The 19599-nt window shown below is 37.6% G+C and overlaps 1 protein-coding gene across 3 annotated transcripts in view; it reads left to right on the top strand.

Annotated features, from left to right (window-relative positions):
• ninj2 (ninjurin 2) overlaps nt 1-15171 on the top strand; it is a 41753-nt gene extending 26582 nt beyond the window's left edge. The window contains exons 1-4 of one of the 3 annotated variants that reach the window (XM_053241906.1): nt 9207-9503; nt 10495-10613; nt 13800-14001; nt 14166-15171. In XM_053241906.1, coding sequence (XP_053097881.1) covers nt 13809-14001; nt 14166-14314 — 342 coding nt within the window. In that variant the 5' untranslated portion in view covers nt 9207-9503; nt 10495-10613; nt 13800-13808 and the 3' untranslated portion in view covers nt 14315-15171. Of the gene's footprint in view, nt 1-9206; nt 9504-10494; nt 10614-13799; nt 14002-14165 lie in introns of those variants that run through there. The other 2 variants (XM_026923457.3, XM_026923455.3) reach the window with 2 other exon arrangements.
• Nucleotides 15172-19599: the final 4428 nt, after the last annotated feature.

Raw genomic sequence — 19599 nt, 5'->3', positions numbered from 1 at the left:
ACTGTCCTGAGACCCTTCTTGTGACCCATACTCGGAATTTGTGCTCTGCATTTAACCCATCCAAGTGCGCACACACACAGTAGTGAACACACACACGCGGAGCAGTGGGCAGCCTTTTTTGCTGCGGGGCCCGGGGAGCAGTTGGGGGTTCGGTGCCTTGCTCAAGGGTCTCACCTCAGTCGTGGTATTGAGGGTGGAAGAGAGCGCTGGTCATTCACTCCCCCCACCTACAATCCCTACCGGACCTGAGACTCGAACCCACGACCTTCAGGTTTACCTTCGGGTTGAAAGTCCGACTATTCAGTTAACACTTTTGACATTCAAAGGGATTGAAACCACCTTTTTTGGCCTGAAATTTGGTGAATGTTCCTAAAGTGTCTCAAATTTTACAAAAATCTTTCTACAGGTGCCACACATTTTTGCACATAGGTTCTGTTCCAGGTCTATTTTGACCCACATGTATTGAATGAATTACAGATTCAAAATGGGGGAAATAACCAAACTGTGAAACGGTCCTTTGAAAAATATCCTTCTATTGTTTGCATTGGGACTAGTTGGATATAAACGTCACAGAGTGTCTTGTCTCTGACCATCTGGCAAAGGCAGCAAGGTTTTTGAGATGAAATGTCCTGGTACTTTCAGAATTCATGATGCCAGTCTTCTAAGGAGCCTCTGAACCACCAGACATGATGCGCCAATGATCCACTACAAGATTTTACATCGGATTTAGGGGCTTTTTCTTGTCTCCAGGGATAAAATGTTGGATTTTGGTTTCGTCTGAGCACAACACGTGAAACCAAATGTAGTTTCAATGATGCTTGCTGAAGTTCAGGAGAAGCATTTTGTAGGTTGCTCTCATGAAGGACTTCTTTTGTGCAGCCCTTCATAGCAGATTGTTCTTTCAAAAGGATTTTACATGTGTAAAGCACTATATTTTATAATATATTTATATATAATCATTCATGTCCATTTTATTACAGGGTGGAAGGGTGCCAATAATTCTGTATATACACAAATATACTTGTCAAAGCAGAGGAAATTTCTACTTCACACAGTGTAAGAGGGCCACCTGTGCAGATATCCTGGCACTCTGTTTGTGTGTGTTTTATATCTTGGTGGGGACTAAATGTCCCCACGAGGACAGGGATATCTGAGAGATTTGACCTTGTGGGGACAGTTGGCTGGTCCCCAAGAGGAAAACTGCTTTGTGTCTTTAAAAAAGTGCAACTTTATTCAAAAATAAATAAATACATAAAAGAGCCAAAAAGAGTGTGTGTGTGCAGTTCTCCACACACACACACACACATATCCCAAAGCATCTGGAGATATAGCCACATCCGCATGATGCATTCAAATGAAGCCAACCGCACTGCGAACACACACTCCAGCCTCAAAAACAAGCAGTGTTGCTTTTTGTAGCAGAAGCAGGAAACAGTACCCCCCCCACACACACACGCATACACACACACACACACACAGACACACACATATACAGATATACCAAATGCAAGGAAATCTGCACAGGTGACATTATGTGTAGGAGTAATTTCCTTTGTGTGTGTATATATATATATATATATATATATATATATATATATATATATATATATATATATATATATATATATGTGTATGTTTTTGTGTGTTGCACATAAAAGCAAAAGTAGTGTGAATATCACGCAAATCAGTGTTGAAATGAATAAGTGTGCATGTGTGCATGTGTATAAGAGTGTGTGTGAATACACTGGGCAGCAACAGCTGCAGAAGGAGCCTCAGAGAGAAATTAAGGGGCATGTCAGTTCACCTCCTCTCCACCACATTACCCCCCCCCCCCCCCCCCCCCCCCACCCCCCTTTGGTACGAAGACAAAACCATGTTTATAGCAACTGTCATCACAAATACTGTCTGATCTGCTTCTACCCAGCACTCTTTGCAATTCTTCAGCTACAACACAACAGCACTGCAGCGATGGATCCACAGGCTTTTAAAGATGAAAGAGCTTTGCTTTTATGGCCTCTAACAGGGCAAAACTATCTCTTCCTCATAAATCAGATAATTGGTTAGAGTCAGAAAACTATTATTTGGAGGTTGTATATTTTTACCTCATTATCAAGAAGGTCAACATTTCAAAATCATGCTGTGTGAACTTGCTGGATTTCTGCTTACTGTACTTGTCTTCATGTATAGTGCGTATTCGAGACCCATAAGTCTGAGCTTGCAAAAGAATAAGACCATTGTTTCTCATGTGTAAGGTACTGAATCCCAGAGTTTATTGACTGACATTTTTTATTTACCCTCAAACACTTGTCATTCATTTTGAGATTTGCAAACGCACTCAGATCTTCATAACTGACATTGCACAATTGTGCATGCTAAACAGTGAAATTCTCCGTTGAAGAACTGACACTTTTAATTCCCCAGGCATATATAAGCTTCTCTGTCTTGAGTGTGTGATGTGTATGCGGCATGCAACATGTATTTTGCAAATTATTAACTGATAATTACTACACGTTAAACTTTATAAAGCATTGTAATACAGATTTCCCTCATAAATAAATGGATTTTGCAAAATACTGTCCACTCAAGAGAACCACTACTGGAATCATGTTAACCCTTTTGTGCATAAATGATTGTAAAACATATCCAGATTATTAAACTTTTTTTTTTTTTTTTTTTAAATAAATGCCATTTTCTAAAAAGAAAAATCACTAATATTAAATAGTTACCAAAGATAACAGGCATAAAGTAAGATAGGGTGAATCTATTACTTCCAAAAAATACTAACTAATGATAATTCACTAACGTTTTACATCTAACCTTTTTCTTACATTCAAAACTGTAGAAAGTCTATATTTACATACAGTGTATATTTATAACCAGTACAATAATTATGTTCAGAATTTATGATATCTCACTTACAACTGCTAATAAGTTTGTTACATTTTATTTACTTGATTAGACATTTTTGTGTAGAAAATTTAGACCGAAATGCTGAGATGTGCTTCATCTGCCACCGTCAGCTATGTTGGAAGCACAATAAAAATAACAGACCATTGCATATATAACAGCTAACGATCTGATATGATCGAATATATTTATAAATATATGGAAGTCTCATGTTTCAAAATAAACCTTTAAACCATTAATAGTTTGCATTGCATCCATTACACCAAGCTATTTAGAAGTTGCTTGAAAGAAAACTGAGAGTGACACAATGTTAGCAGGCGTAAAGTAAAATTAGAATCATGTGTTTTATTCAGATGAGACCAAAATCAAACTTTATGGTTATGAACACCTTGGAATGCATGCAAAGAAAGTCCACCAGGCCTACTGTAAAACATGGAAAGTGGATCATTTATGATTTGGGTTTTTTTTTTGAGGTTCTTGAGAAACTTGACAGCATTATGAATTCTGCTAAGTATCAGATATCTCAAAACCTGGTGACCTCTGCAATGTGCAATGTGGCCCAAGATAGATTTTTCAACAAGACAATGGTCTCAGACATGTAACCAAATCAACACAGAAATAGCTGTGGAATACAAAATCATTGTGCAATGGCTGTCTTACTTGTCAGATTTGATATGAATTAAATAGAGCGATTCACATGCAAGACAACATTCATCATTGTTAGACATTACAGGAAGAAGTTAAGCGCTGGTACACTCTCCAGGGGAGGCTTTGCCAAATAGTAAATATAAGGATGCCAATAATTTTAAAAACAGTTTTCAATCTTTTAATGTTTTGGAAAAAAAGGTTTGATCCTGAGCTTGAGTTACTGTCTGTCCTTTGCTCTCCTTATGTCTTCATGGGTTTCCTCTGGGTTCTCTGGTTTGCTCACATCCCAAAAATATGCCAGTAGGTGAAATGGTTACAACAAATTGCCTCTAGGTGAGAATGTGTATGTGCATTGTCCCCTGCGATGGTCTGACGTCCTGTCCAGGGTGTATTCCTGTCTCACGCTCAGTGTTCCCGGGATATACTCTGGATCCACTGTGACCCTGAGCAGGATAAAGTGCTTACTGAAGAGGAATAACTGATAAAACTATACAATGACCCCATACATTCAGGCTCACAATATTGCATGTGTAAATTATTTTAAGTAGTTGTTTCTGCTTACTTTCATGAAGGGTGCCAATATTTCTGAGTTGACTGTAGCCATAAATTGTACACACAAGTAAATCTTGAAAGTATAACTGCATAAAGCATTTGTGCTCTTGTTATTGTGCTTGTACAGATTTTAAATACACATTTCCGTAGCAACAAAACCATTCGATATATTGATTTTTACTCTACAGTTAGTCCTAATCTAATCTCTAATGTTTATGTATGACTGTGCATTTATATGTATGTATGAATGAGGGCCCCATATTGACCTCCCAGCATATCTCCAAACCCTCACGCCACTCAATAACTGACGAGGAAGTTGCCACAGTCTGGCTCCTGATTGGATGACACGTTAGAGTTTTGGGGTAAAATATAACTGTCCCATTTAGCTCATGTTTATGTAGGCTTTGCTGAATAACAATGTGCTGGACTGTTTGGACAGTTTTTCATCTGATTATACAATCAACATCTGATTGATTTTGACATTCGTTATGCAAGTTGTGAAGACATTTTTACATACAGTAAATTTTCAAAAGACTGCTAATGTATGTAACACCAGTATTTGAGCATAAAATCTGAAAGTAGCCACATCAGGTTAAAGTTCAAGTGGCTGTATTGTCATTTCAACCATAAAGAGCTAAATAAGACTACAAAGACATACACAGGCCTACATAAAGTGCACGTCTGCAAACGTGTGTGAACAGCACAAGACAGTACAACAATTACTAAGCAGGACAACAGGCACAGTAAAGTACAGTGCAGTGCTGACCACTACACGGTTCCTGTGTGGAATAAGATGAATAATAGCTGTATCTGGAGATGGTAGACATGAACCCTGGTTTCTCTGATGTCCAAGTGTCATAAAAAATTAAAGAGAAAGTCACGCTAAGAAACAAAATAGCACCATTTTGGATCTCGCGATCCAGTGATGGCTGCTGCCAAGCTGCCACTGTTGGGCCCTTGAGCAAGGCCCTTAACCTTCTCTGCTCCAGGGGCGCTGTATCATGTCTGACCCTGTGCTCTGACCCCAGATTTATAACAAACTGGGATATGGGGAAAAAGAATTTCACCGTGCTGTAATGTATATGTGACAAATGAAGGCTGTTCTGGCTCCAGTCTGGTAATAAATGCTGCTAAATGCTGCTAAATGCTGTGTCTAGTAGTGAGGATTAAAGTCATTCAACAAAAGAAGACAAAGTAGCATAACATGTGAAGAGCTGTGTGGAGTGTTCAGCAGTGATATTGAGATATGATTGAACAAGGCAGTTAACTCAGTAGTATAGTAGTATCAAAATAAGTCGCTACTCCACCTTATTGCAGGGATTCAGGGATCGAGTCGCAGCTGTGCCGTGTGCCATTTGTGGCTAAGGGCTCCCTAAAGGCACAACTGATCACGCTTTTGTTGAAAGGCAAGGACAGCAATGTTTCTCTTCTGCCAGGTGGTAACAGAGACCCTGAATTCATCACATAGCAAGTCAAGAGCTTAGCATTTTCTTCTGAACATGGCCTGAGGAAGGCCTACAGCACTCCAACTAACACTGCTATTAATAAAACTGGAGAAAACGTGGCACCTTTATAGGAAAAATGCATTAAATTATGAAGGTGAGTCAAATGGAAACAGTAAAAGTGCGACATAAATTGAAATTTAATTGAATTTTTTCTAAAAGACTCCAGACACTTGTTAAGAGCTGCAACACTTGCTTTGAGTGAAATGGAGATCATGTATGAAACAAACAAACACACAAACAAACAAAAAAGATACACTTTTGTGACACCTATTTGCAATAAACAATGCAAAATGCCATTTGATTCACTCTCGTACTTAGATTATTTTATAAGTTAATTAAAGCATGTTGCAAATTTATCCAATTTTACTACATGTAAGCTCATGCATAGTAAATGTACACTAATTTACGTTTGATATACATGCATTTATACGTATACTTGAAGAGAAGTACATTAGGTGCCAAGAAAACAAGTAGTTCATATTTTTAAGGTACGAATGTTATATTTTTTAATTATTCAAAATTAATTGTTACCATTGTTAAAAAAAAAAGCAAATACATTTAGTTTGTTACACAAAATTTTTAATAAAGGTGGAAAGTAGCCACAAATGTAAATAAGAATTAGTTTTACATTCATGGAACTAAATTACTCAGATTTCATAAACTACTTGATGTAGACTCATTTTGTTTTATTCATTAATAAAATATTTTTAAAATATATGCTCAAATATACAGGACATGCTGTTGGGTGTGTTCTGTTACCACCCTGGAGCTGATTATTTTCCTCTGACTGCACGTCCTAAAGTGTTTTCTTCCTCTTATACCACAGCAATTTGCCAAGAATAACACTGAGTACTTGTACTTTTTTTAATCTCTTTATACTTATGTTTAATAGTGTGAAACATCAAACAGACAAGTTAGTTCCTGTTATCACTAAAGGCTGGTGAGGCATTTCCCTCACCAGCCCCTCTTTTTTTTCTCTCTTTTGAAGTTAATAAGACAAAAAAAAAATGCAGCTTGTCATGTTACTGATAAACCCCAAAGCACAAAGTCCTCTGAGCTGAAGACTCTTCTGTGGCTGAATATTTAAAGGAACAGCTTTGCATCAAAATGTTGATGTGAAATTTCCTCACATACATGATAAACAAGCCTTAGCTGTTACTGTAGAAATGATATGAGAACAAGTGCATTAATATAAACCTGTGATTTGAATTGCAGCTGCTGTGTAGAACATTAATCAACACCTTCTGACCAATTATAATGAAGAATTCAACAGCGCTGTGGTATAATTTTAGCGATTATAAAACAAAGGAAATGTATAGAGACTGTATGTTAAACACTATATTAGGCTATATTAGACACTGTTTACAACAGCAGAGTAAAAGTTGGCTATATACTGTATATATATATATTCTGCCACTGATTTGGTGGTTATGACAACAGTTTCAGTCAATCAATGTAATAATGATAATAATGATATGTAACAATGTAATAATGATAACTAAATTTATTTACAAGGATACTTTTTGTATCATTCATTCGAATAAAAACAGAAAGTAATATCTCAGCTGGAAATTGTTGATAAAATAAACATTTAGCCAATGTTTTTACTTGTTTGGTACTGAATCTCATCTTATTACCTAACTCAGAAGATAAAGAAGCATTTTCTCACAATAAAAAATGGATTTACCCAATCTCATATCTAACAGCTAACAAACAGATAAGAGAGATACAGATATGTTGAAGGAGGATGCCTTGCCCAAGGGCAAAATAGGAAAATGTGAGCTAATGTCACGAGTCTGACTGCTTCAAAAAGCCCTGTAGCAGATCTTTGCTGCATTTCTGTCATTTTCTGATGATAAACAACCAGCCAGTTTTGTCAGCCACTGATCACACTTCAGTGAATAAAGCAGGCAAGAATCTGGAGGAAAGTGAGACCTGATTCAGTTAACAAACATGACTCATGACAAGATTAGCTGCTAAAAAAAATAACTTTGTCTTGGGCCCTCAAAGCTGAATACCTTGAATTCTTCAGTGCTTCAGAGTATAGAAACATGAGATTAATAGTAACAGCACATGTTTGTGGAACAGGGCAGGCTTCTGAGCCAATGAATACAGTATTTATTTAACTACAGGACAGTGTTTTTCCTGCCGTGGTTTGTGACCCCCCAGTGGATCATCTTGGTACTGCAGTGGGGTGCCAAAATTTTTTAGTCAAGCATATATACCATAATTAAAAACCATCATTTCATTTCATTTAAAGACTAATCAAGGCGAAGACCTGGTTAAGCCATGTTGTAGCTTTTGTAGGTCTGTTTTCTCTGATTAACAGTGTTGATTATTGAGGTACAGTTCAGTGCAAACGTTTGTACACCAACCCAAATCATTTCCGAGTGGTGGTGGGGTGGTGATGGGTGGCTGGAGCTATATACCAATTCATTTGGGGGAAAATTAATTCCGAAGAATTAAAGATGACATTTGTGTTTATCATAGACAATAATTTGTAAAGACATTTTGCTGTTATGATTTTAAGAAGACAGTGTATGACATTGAAATTATAGTGTATCAGGAACAATGGGGTTGTTTAAAAATATCTATCTATCTGTCTATCTATCTATCTATCTATCTATCTATCTATCTATCTATCTATCTATCTATCTATCTATCTCCTAAGAATATTCTCCCCATGTCCACACCAGGCACTCTGGTTTCCTCCCGCCTCACAAAAACACACCAGTAGGTGGTTTTGATAAATATAAGATAAATCACCCCCAGGTGTGAATGAGTGTGTGTGCATGATGCTATGTGATGGACTGGCGTCCCGTCCAGTGTGTATTCCTGCCCCACACCCAGTGTTCTCAGGATAGACTCTGGACTCCCCCTAACCCTGACCAGGATAAGTGTTTACTGTATGGGAGTGAGTACGTAATATCTTAAAATATACTATTTGACCAATTTTGTTATTTATTACACTATTATTTACTGATTTTTTTAAATTAATGAAAGAACATTTGCATAAGCTGACACATTAAATGTCTACATGTGAACTATATTCCTTTGTCTTCTGTATTTTGTCCTAAGGGTACACAAACTTACATTAGTAATAGATGGTTCAGTCCCAACCTGTTTTTGGGCTGAGGGAGCTTTTGTGGGCCGTGGATTTTTAAAATGTTGTTTACCACTGAATTAGTACATTAAGACATTGTCTGTACAGAACTAATTCAATAATGACAATTAGCTGCTTCTATTATGATAAAGAAGGCACTGATGACAGGAAACGGAGAGCTAGATGAAAGCCGTGATGATGTGACCATTTCCTGCTTTCCTTTAAATTACTAAGCCTCTCTCTAGGGTAAAATGAAGAATATGGTATTTAGGGTCATTTTCCCACAGCGTACGACACATGTGATGGGATTTCTCAACGCTTTCTCATCTAATCTCTATCTCTTTCTGTCCTGTTTTTGTTTTGTCAGATGACAAACCCACATTTCCACTCTCTCTCTTCATATCTCCTCCATCTCCTGCACTTTGATCTTAGCACATATTCACAGATCTTTGTGCTCAGAGATGCCCTCCTCCTCTGCACGTGCCCTCAGACGTGGTAAAGCAAAAAGAAAACAAACCAAAAAAAGAGACAGAGCTGTCTCGGGTTTGAGTGAACCCTCCTCTACTGCTCTTATCCGCTATTGGACAGGTTCTCGACCAATGAGCAGACGGGGAGGTGGACTTCCTGTAGGCCTGCTGTATGAAGTGCCTCTGTAAAACACTCCTGAGCTCTCCTGTGGTGTTTATTTTATGGGGGAGAAGGGAAAAAAGGGTCCAGCAACGTGGCGCGTGTGGTGTTTGAAAATTGTGCCTAGTTCTTGTTTCACTAGAGTGTGATTTACAGCTCAGGTTTGAAGCTTTGCCATTTTTATTTATTTATTTATTTAATCCAGGCGCATATACTGTGTGTATATATGTATGTGTAGAAGGAGCTCCATGATTTGGATGATGAATATTTTGTTCTGAGATTAACAAGAATGGAGAAAATGTGAGATTTCTTGAAGGCAGACATTCCTCTGCCTTGTTACTCCTTTTTTAAACAAACACCCGAAGGTCATATTTTGAAGAGGCAGGCCTTAATGGTCTAGACATTATCACTGAGACTGTCTACATGTCTGTAAGTGATGATGCAGATAAGAAGAGGGGCTTCAAAAGAACACACACACACACACACACACACAGAGTGTGAGAACGAGAGAGAGAGAGACAGAGACAGAGAGAGAGTGAGAGAAGAGAGTGTGTGTGTGTGTGTGTGTGTGTGTGTATTTGTGAGAGTTGAAAAATAGCTCTGGAGACACATAAGCTTATACTTGTTAATATTTTAATTTTATTTATATGGAAAAACACACTGTCATAGTCCAGGAAAAGTAAGGAATTTATTGGGAATTGTTATTTAAAAAAGAACATTATATCAAATAGGGATTTTAGATACATTGATGTCTATCACAATTTTACACCAAAATACAATATCAGTAGAGTTTATTGTATATACAGTATGATGGGCAAAAAATGTACTTATCAAAGACCAAAGTGAACAAGATTCAAGGATTAAGAAGAAACTAGTGCTGCCATCTGCTGGTGACATGAAATACATCATGTACAGTGACATCCATTAAAAAAAAACCTGAAAATTCATTCATTTTTCATTCAATTTTCATTCATTGTTCATATATTTAGTAACTGTTTTATCCTGGTGAGGGTCACAGTGAATCCTGGTAACACCAGGCAGGAATAAACCATGGATAGGATGCCAGTCTGTCACAGGGCACCATGCACACACACATTCATACCTAAGGACAGTTTACAGCATCCAAACCACCTACTGGCATGTTGTTGGCAGGGTGGAGAAAACTGGAGAACCTGAAGGAAACCCACACAGACACAGGAACAACATCCAAAACTCCACATAGTCATTAATGCGAGGACTGGGATCAGGATTGAACCAGGGACCCTGGAGCTGTGAGCCTTTCATTAAATTCTGATTATCCATGCTTGCTTGGATCAGCAATTGTAAAATTGAGCATTTTACTGTCCCAAGGTGACTGACGGTGAAAAAAACAAGGGTGACTAATGAGTCATTAGAGTCAAAATGGGTGAGGGGAGTGAAGTGCTGTATAGCATAAGATAAGGTAGAATTGCACAAAGGTTAGCTTTATGATTTGACAGGCAGGTCGAGACTTTAGTATTTATATACATATTCGTATACACAAAGTCTCAGTATGAAGAAATGTTTTTGACTCATATCTCAGCTGATGCATAAATTTATAGACAGTGTTTGCATGGATATTAAGTGCAAACAACTTTAAATACAGTATTATATATAAAAATTCTTTTTATAGTTTTGCATAGACTGGACCTCAGTTGAGAAACTCCTGAGCTGTTCTCCTAAATACAAATTAATATTGTAAATATTGTAACATTGTAATTAAACGTTGCAAATAAATACTGTATTATAAAAATAAGAGTTTTTTTTTTTTTTTTTTTTTTGAAATTCTGACTTATTATTTCATTAGAAAAAATCTTGAAATTATGACTTCAAGATTATGAATTATGAATAATACTGTCTTAATAATGAGATTTTCTAGAGATTATGACTTACTTTCTCATAATTGGTCAGGTTTTTCTGAGAGACATTAACGTTTTCAGCTGTATTATTATTAAGACTCTATACGCAGATCATCTACCAGTCTTAGAACTTGGTGCTCATCAGTGATTGAAAAAAGCTCTAAGCCCTCTGATGGGTTTCAGTTTCAAGTGCAAATTCATTTTGCATAATTAAACTAAATAAATCATTAAATACTCAAAGCCATAAATAAATCTGTGAATCACATAGTAAATATGCTCATGGTATAGTTAGCGACATGACAGTTTATTTGTTTCTGTAATTATACAATTGCAATTGCTATGGAATCATGTGGGCCTACAAATGAATAACTACAGAGTACACCTAGTCATTACGTGTGGTTCTTCTTCTTCTTTCAGCTGTTCCCATTAGGGGTCGCCACAGCAGATCACTGGTATTTGTATATTTGATTTGGTACAGTTTTTATGCCGGATGCCCTTCCTAACACAGCCCTCCCCAATTTTATCCAAGCTTGGGACCGGCACTGGGAGTGCATTGTCATGTGAAACCCCAGTGGTTGGTTCCCTGACCGGAAATCAAACCCGGTCCACGGGGGCAAGAGCGCCGTGGCCTAACCACTAGTCCTCCAGGGACCCAGGCCTAGTAATTGCATAACGACATATTACATATTATACTTATGACTTGGAGATATTAAAGGTGCAATAGTCGATTTTTTTATTCCATACTTGTACAAATAACCTGGAAATTATGTAAAACATGATTAAAAACATTAGCTTAAGCCATAGCCTTAGTAAAAGTACATAAAGTCACTGAGAAAACCTATTTGGAAAACTGACTTACAGTCAGGAATGTTTGTTTGTGTTTGGATGCGCCTTCTATCAGTCATTTTATAGACACAATATGGGTCACCTAAGGCCTTGTGGGGCGGAGCTTCATGAACATGGGCCGGAATGGCTGTGTGAGCTCAAGCAGTAGAAAAAAAATAATTCAAATGTTGAACCCACCTAACTGTCCTAACAAAAGAAAGACTAATCTTATCTAATGCACCTTTAAGTCATTGTTAAACCATACTTTCATCTTCCTTCATCATCAGGTGCTCTCATGATTTCCAGGGCTCTTTGCTTTTCCACAGTTTTTTGCTGCCCCCTTCTGGTGGATTAAAAAAAAATTTACATTCTGAAAACTGAATCCAAACTCAGCACAGTGAACACAGCACTGTAGATTCCTGTGAAGGGAAAGTAGTGGAAAGAGTACAAACCACACTGCTTTTACTAAAATTAGCAGTAATAATTCACTTGAAGTAAAAGTAATTATCAAGAATATTATTCAACGTGATTAATACCTGAGTAATTATGCATTACTTTTTTTTTAACTTGTCTATGATTGACACAACTAACCTGAAAAGGTTCTATATCTGAGGAATGAATGTTTGAACAATTATGCTAACTAACCAAGTGAGCTTTGCTGAAGTGAACACCACCTCCATTATCAAGAGAATATAAAGAAAAGTAAGGTTAGCTGGCTAACTAAATTATCCAAATGCTGCTGGGCTTTCAGTAGCTTGGTAGCTTCATTAGCTAGCTAGCTAGCTCAAGATAACGCATACATAGAAAGCTGTTCTTTTCACAGTATGCTACTCCTTTTTTCCAGCCAAACATACCTTTGGTGATTGTGGCCAAAGAGCGCTTGTTTCCAAAATGCCTTTGGCTTATCTATCAGATGTTGGCTTTTGTCATAAGGTCACAGGCCAAATTTCCTTCTGATGACTCTTCCATGCAGATCATGTTTGTACATGCAATGCTGCAGAGTAGAACAGTGCACCACCATTCCTGTGTCAGCTAAATCTTCCTGCATGCCCTATAGCTGTCATTTGGGTGTTTTTGCTTTGACTTTCTGCCTAGCATGCAGGCAGTTCTATCTGAGAGCTTTCTTGGTCTTCCAGATCTTGCCTTGACTTGTACAGTTCTCCTTACTTGCCATTTTTAATGACATTTTGGACAGTGGAAATTGTGAGCTGGAGGCACTTTCATATCTATTTATAACTTTCCTCTGCTTTGTAGTCATCAATTAGCTTCATTTTCAGATCCTTAGTCAGCTGCTGAGTCAGCTGGCAATTCCTAATGACAGTGAGTAACGAGTCTTAACGAGTCAGTGAAGCTCTAATGACTTAATGAAGTTCTGACACTTCTAAACTGGACAGGTGTCCAAACTTCTTTTTCTATCTTTGAGGTTAATCAAATATAACTATGCATTAATATTTGCAGAAAATAGATTACTGCTAAGGTTATATTTACTTACTTTGTATGTAAATATATTTACATATATTTACATATATAAATATTGTAAATAGATTACTGCTGAGGTAATATTTACTTACTTCTGTCCAAAAATCTACAAAATATGCAAACTGGCCAGGGGTGTCCTAACATTTGCATGCAAATGTAGGATATATAGACAGCCTCTGCTGTTCCTTTGCTTGTATTGAATGTGCTGGAATAACGACTTCTCTACTGTGTTGCTAATGTGGTAATGTGGTCATGTGGTATTTCCCTCTCTCACAGCGTCTCAACATGAATCACTATGCCACTAAGAAGACGGTGGCTGAAAGCATGCTGGATGTGGCTCTGCTTATGGCCAACGCTTCTCAGCTGAAAGCCGTGCTGGAACAAGGGCCTGAGTTTAAGTACTACCTGACCGTGATTGTGCTCATCGCAGTCTCGCTCTTCTTCCAAGTGCTCGCTGGGGCTTTCTTCATTCTCATGGGTGAGCAATGCAGCATAATTGCTTTTTCAGCCTAGAGGTATATAAAGCAAACTGCAAGCTTTTCAGACATGTTGTGGCTGTTGGTGTTTCCAGAGAGAGCAGCAGATTTATGTGGTTGCTTGCTTTCCTCAAGAAAATGTCTTCTTATTTTTCTCTCCTATCAGCACGTAAAGATCTCAATATCGTCGCCAATCAGAAAAAGCTGGACGTAATGAATAACTTAGCGACTGCACTAGTGTTCTTCACCGTCATCATCAACATCTTCATCACCGCATTCGGCGTGCAGAAGACCGGTCTCTACCCCCAGCAGTGAACTTTAATGGAAGATAACAGATTGAATACCTGACATTACAGATTAATATTTATTTCTGTTAGTAAAAATAATGCAAATGTACTGTATTACAGCATAACAAACAGTATATTGTGTGTGTTGTTTGGTTTCAGGACATCAGTGAATCCTGGAAGCCTGCACTGGACATTTAAAATAATAATAATAGTAATAATAATAATAATAATAATAATAATAAAACACTTTATTATGCTATGTACAGTACTATTTACCTTTGCCATATTTTAATGTTATAAATAATCTATCTTCGATTTTTAACATCACTTTAAGCGTTTGAATTTTCATTTATTTATTCATTCATTTATTTTCAACTAAACAGCAAAGCTGTGGCCTAAACTCATTTTGCTCCATATCTTGCCAGTATTCTTGGTTTAAACATTCCAGCACTGAAATCTATTCAGACAAGTTTATGATTCAGGTTTAGTGTAATGTCATTGTTAACTTTATACTGAAAACAAAACAAAAAATATGGTTCATTTTTTTTGTAAGTTTCATAAAATCAAAGTAAGTCACACTCCACTGTATTATTAGATAAAGTGGCGTGATATTATGTGATAAAACATTTGATAAGGTGCTAATATGATACAAACAATAGACACAAAATCTGCTCATGAAACATTTCTCAGTAAAATGGAATGAAAACTAAAATGATATGAAAAGATTTTTCTGTGTGTGTAAGTGTGTGTGCATGTGTATCTGTATGTGTTTCTACAACTAAAATTATTTTACAATTTATAATACTTGATTCAGTCAGGATGTTTGCCGCTGTAAGACTATAAAGCCATGTGATATTGCAGAATTAAAGCTAAACAACTAAATCATCCAATCACAAGCTCTGAAATTTGACCATGGTACGATAGTGGAGCAGGTATCATTGCCATCTTAGAGTTCCAACATTTGTACATTAATAACTGCACTATTTGGTGGAAAAGGTTACATCTAGAACCCATAAGTGTTTGTTGGTTATCCTTGAAGGGAAGCATACAACTGAGAGTCAAGTAGGGATGTTTTAGATAGCCAAGAACCAAGAACTATCCAAAGAAGAAGCAGAAGCTGAAGAAGCCTTTATTTGTCACTTATACATTGCAGCACAGTGAAATGTTTTTTTTTTTTCACATATCCCAGTTTGTTAGGAAGCTGCGATCAGAGTGCAGGGTCAGCCATGATACAGCGCCCCTGGAGCCTTGCTCAAGGGCCCAACAAGAACCTATAAAAGGTATTTTTAGAGAGAGAGAGAGAGAGAGTGTGTACGTACACTTTGGCCACTGACTTGTTTTGTTTTATAGAGCAGTATGTCAGTGTTGCAGCTTGTGTTTGTGTATAGAGTGTACACTGTCACTGTGGTCACATCACTCTTTGGACACACTGAAGCCTTATGTCAGTCAACAGCATTCCAGCTGCCATGTCCCAGTTACACACACACACACACACACACACACACAAACACACACAGACACACACACAGTAAAGCTGGTCATTCACATTCATTACCCCTATAGGGTCATATACCTCTATGTTAGCGATTTTATTTTGCTCCTTATTAATTTATAGGTAGGTAGTGTTGTCTCCTCCCAGCTCCATGGTTTGATCCTTAGCTTGGGTTAGTGCCTCTGTTGAGTTTCACATGCTCTCCCCGTGTCCACATGGGTTTCCTCTGGGTTCTTCAGTCTCCTCTCACCTCCCAAAAACACACCAGTAGGTGGATAAAAGATAAATTAGCCCCCTAGGTATGAATGAGTGTGCAAATTTGTGTTTGCATGATGCCCTGTGATTGACCGGTGTTCCACCAGTGGTGTATTCCAACCTCCTGCCAAGTATTCCCAGGATAGACTCCGGATCCTCCTTGATTCGGACCAGGATAAAGAGCCTACTGATAGTGAGTGATTAATGTATATGAATATTGGCACTTGTCACTTTTCTGTCTATTTTACAATGGTTTAAGGACGTACTTCTATATCCATACCTACACTGCATTAGATAATAGACAACTTTGGCTAAATTCTATATCTAAGCTTCTACATCTGCTAAACCACAGTAAAAGTGTGAACAGGTGACTTTCCAAGCACAATTAAATCAAGGTTTAAATAAAAAAACCTCAGTTAGGATGTAAAGTTATTGTGCTGATATTCGTAGAAGTTCGCTTCAAAAATATTGAAATTTACAATATTTTACATACATTGCAACATTACATGGAACATTTTACATTTAGTTAGGGTATAAAACGGTAAATCTAAAACTCTTGAAGGTTTTGCAGTTTTTTTGTGTAAGAGTTTTGTGTCATACCAAGGGTTTCCCTTTCTGAGAGCGTTCAGTAGCTCTAAAAAGCCCAGAACTATACAAAGAACCATCAAGGAACTTTTTTTTCACCCTAAGAATGCATATTACAGTTATGGCAAAGAAACACACATCAGAGAACAAAATCACATACTGCATTAGAAAAATAAAACAAATGTAAATATTTATATATTATGATGATTCACAATAACTGAAGCTAACAGCAATTTCACAAAACAGTTTTCAGTGTCATAATAGACACAGTTTATGTTAAAACAGTTTAAGTTTTCTTGACTTAAAGTTACAGCTTCACCTCTGACTGTTACAAAAGAGCTGACACTGGAGGGCATTCATATACTGTAAACCTTGCAGCCAGAATTACTGTAAGAGCTGATGTTATAGGAAATGAATCAACACCTCCTTACCAACCAGAATCAAGAATTCAACAGTGCCATGGTATAAAAATATATAAAATATTTATATCATATACTGTACAAGCAGATTGATACGTTTGACACACAGGATTCTGCCGTATCTGAACAATAGTGAAGAATATTTATAGTGATATAAAAATATTGTAACATAACACACAGTATAGTTGTGTGTAGTGTATTGTGGGACGTACATAAAAAGGCTAAATCTAGGATCATTATGGGTTCTTCAGCTTGTACCTTTTAACCTTAAAGCTCCTGTGTATAAACCTGGAACAGAGGGTTTCTCTACCACATAGTGTGTACATAAAGTAAACAACAGATAGATAGATAGATAGATAGATAGATAGATAGACAGACAGATAGATAGATAGATAGATAGATAGATAGATAGATAGATAGATAGATAGACAGAAATAAAAGCTATAATATAATATAATATAATATACAACAGTTTAACAACACCGTTCCAAGAGTGCGTATATTGCCTATAACCACACTGGGACGTCTCACTGTGTGTATCACTGCGCTCGTCTGTGTTCATGGTTCACAGTTACTACAGTAGAGTTAGTGACATCATCAGCGGACATAAACAATACTTTTCAGGAATATAACTTTTGACTTAAAATATGAAAGATCGTCAGATGAAGATGAAAAGGAAGAAGGGACGCCAATTTCACTGGAAACACCTTTAACCTGAATGTAGCCTACATATCAATGTGAGCTAGCTAGCTATAAGTGCTATAAGCTGAGTGTGGCTTCTATGTGTGTGAGGATCTATTTCCGCTAGCGGAGCAAAAATAAACTGGACATTGTCCATATTGTGTCCTGAAATGTCACTTACTTGATATTAATTTTTTATTTATAGAACTGCTATATAAAAGCAATATCACACTCGCAAATGTGTGGTTATACTGACACGGCTGTGATGCAGCGTAGTGACTACGCCGAATCACAGATATTCAGTAAAACTGCACTTTCGCTCATGTGATATTTCTTAAATACACCGATCTCCAGCAGATCCTTGAAGTCCTCTAAGTTGTGAGGTGGGGCCTCCATGGATTGGACTCCAGCACATCCCACAGATGCTCGATAGGATTGAGATCTGGGGAATTTGGAGGCCAAGTCAACACCTTGAACACTTTGTCATGTTCCTCAAACCATTCCTGAACAATTTTTGCAGTGTGGCAGGGCGGATTATCATGCTGAAGGAGGCCTCTGCCATTAGGGAATACCGTTGCCATGAAGAGGTGTACTTGGTCTGCAGCATTGTTTAGGTAGGTGTTACGTGTCAATGTAACATCCACATGAATGCCAGGACCCAAGGTTTCCCAGCAGAACATTTACCCAGAGCATCACACTGCCTCCGGCAGGTTGCCTTCTTCCCATAGTGCATCCTGGTGCCATCTCTTCCCCAAGTGAGCAACGCACACACACCCGGCCGTCCACATGATATAAAAGAAAACATGATTCATCAGACCAGGCCACCTTCTTCCATTGCTCCATGGTCCAGTTCTGATGCTCACTGTAGGTGCTTTTGGCGGTGGACAGGAGTCAGCGTGGGCACTCTACGGCTGCGCAGTCCCACACTACAATAGCTCTTCTGTGGGATCGGAGCAGACAGGCTAACCTTCACTCCCCACACGCATCACTGAACCTGGGCTCCCATGACCCTGTCGCCAGGTGTCCTTCCTTGGACCACTTTTGGTAGGTATTAACCACTACATCCCGGGAACACCACACAAGACCTGCTGTTTTAAAGATGCTCTGACCCTGTCATCTAGCCATCACAATTTGGTCCTCGTCAAAGTCGCTCAGATACTTACGCTTGCCCATTTTTCCTGCTTTCAACACATCAATTTTAAGAACCAACTGTTCACTTGCTGCCTAATATATCCCACCCATTGACAGGTGCCACTGTAACGAGATAATCAACGTTATTCACTTCACCTGTCATTGGTTTTAATGTTATGGCTGATCAGTGTATAATATAATTTAATATATAATATATAGCAATATATATAATAGCATTATTTTGCATTAAATACATTAAAACAACTTTAAGACATAAATTTTTTAAGAAGTTGGACAAGGATGAGAGTCTTGTAAAATTCAAGAGCCAACTTTAAAAAAAAAAAAAAATTATTATAAAAGTGAGAACCCTTAAATGAAGAGCTTGTAACTAAAGTTAAATACAGATAAAACCCTACTTAAGCATAATTAAACATAACTAAAGATAAATAAACATAACTTACATTAGAAAAAAAAGTGTAAATGTAGAACTTTGAAGTTATTTTCTTTGTATTTTGGGGGAACCTTTGAAGGTTACTAACCCTAGAGGTTACTGAGTGTTTTCCTATCAGAAAGCTTTAGAAAAAAATCCAAAAATTAAGAAGACACATGAAATATTGATCCGAATCTATATCAAAATAATAATTTATCTGAATCTATATATTAGACTAATACAGTACATTCTGTGAGAGCGGAATGCGCACGGGAGCGCGCGTGGCGCCGTGGAGGCCGGCGACGGGGGCGCGCATCCCG

Source organism: Pangasianodon hypophthalmus, chromosome 18 (genome assembly GCF_027358585.1).
Source record: "Pangasianodon hypophthalmus isolate fPanHyp1 chromosome 18, fPanHyp1.pri, whole genome shotgun sequence".
In the NCBI taxonomy this organism is placed as follows: Eukaryota; Metazoa; Chordata; class Actinopteri; order Siluriformes; family Pangasiidae; genus Pangasianodon; species Pangasianodon hypophthalmus.
The sequence above is the reverse complement of the archived record's forward strand: the minus strand, read 5'-3'. Positions and strand labels throughout refer to the sequence as shown.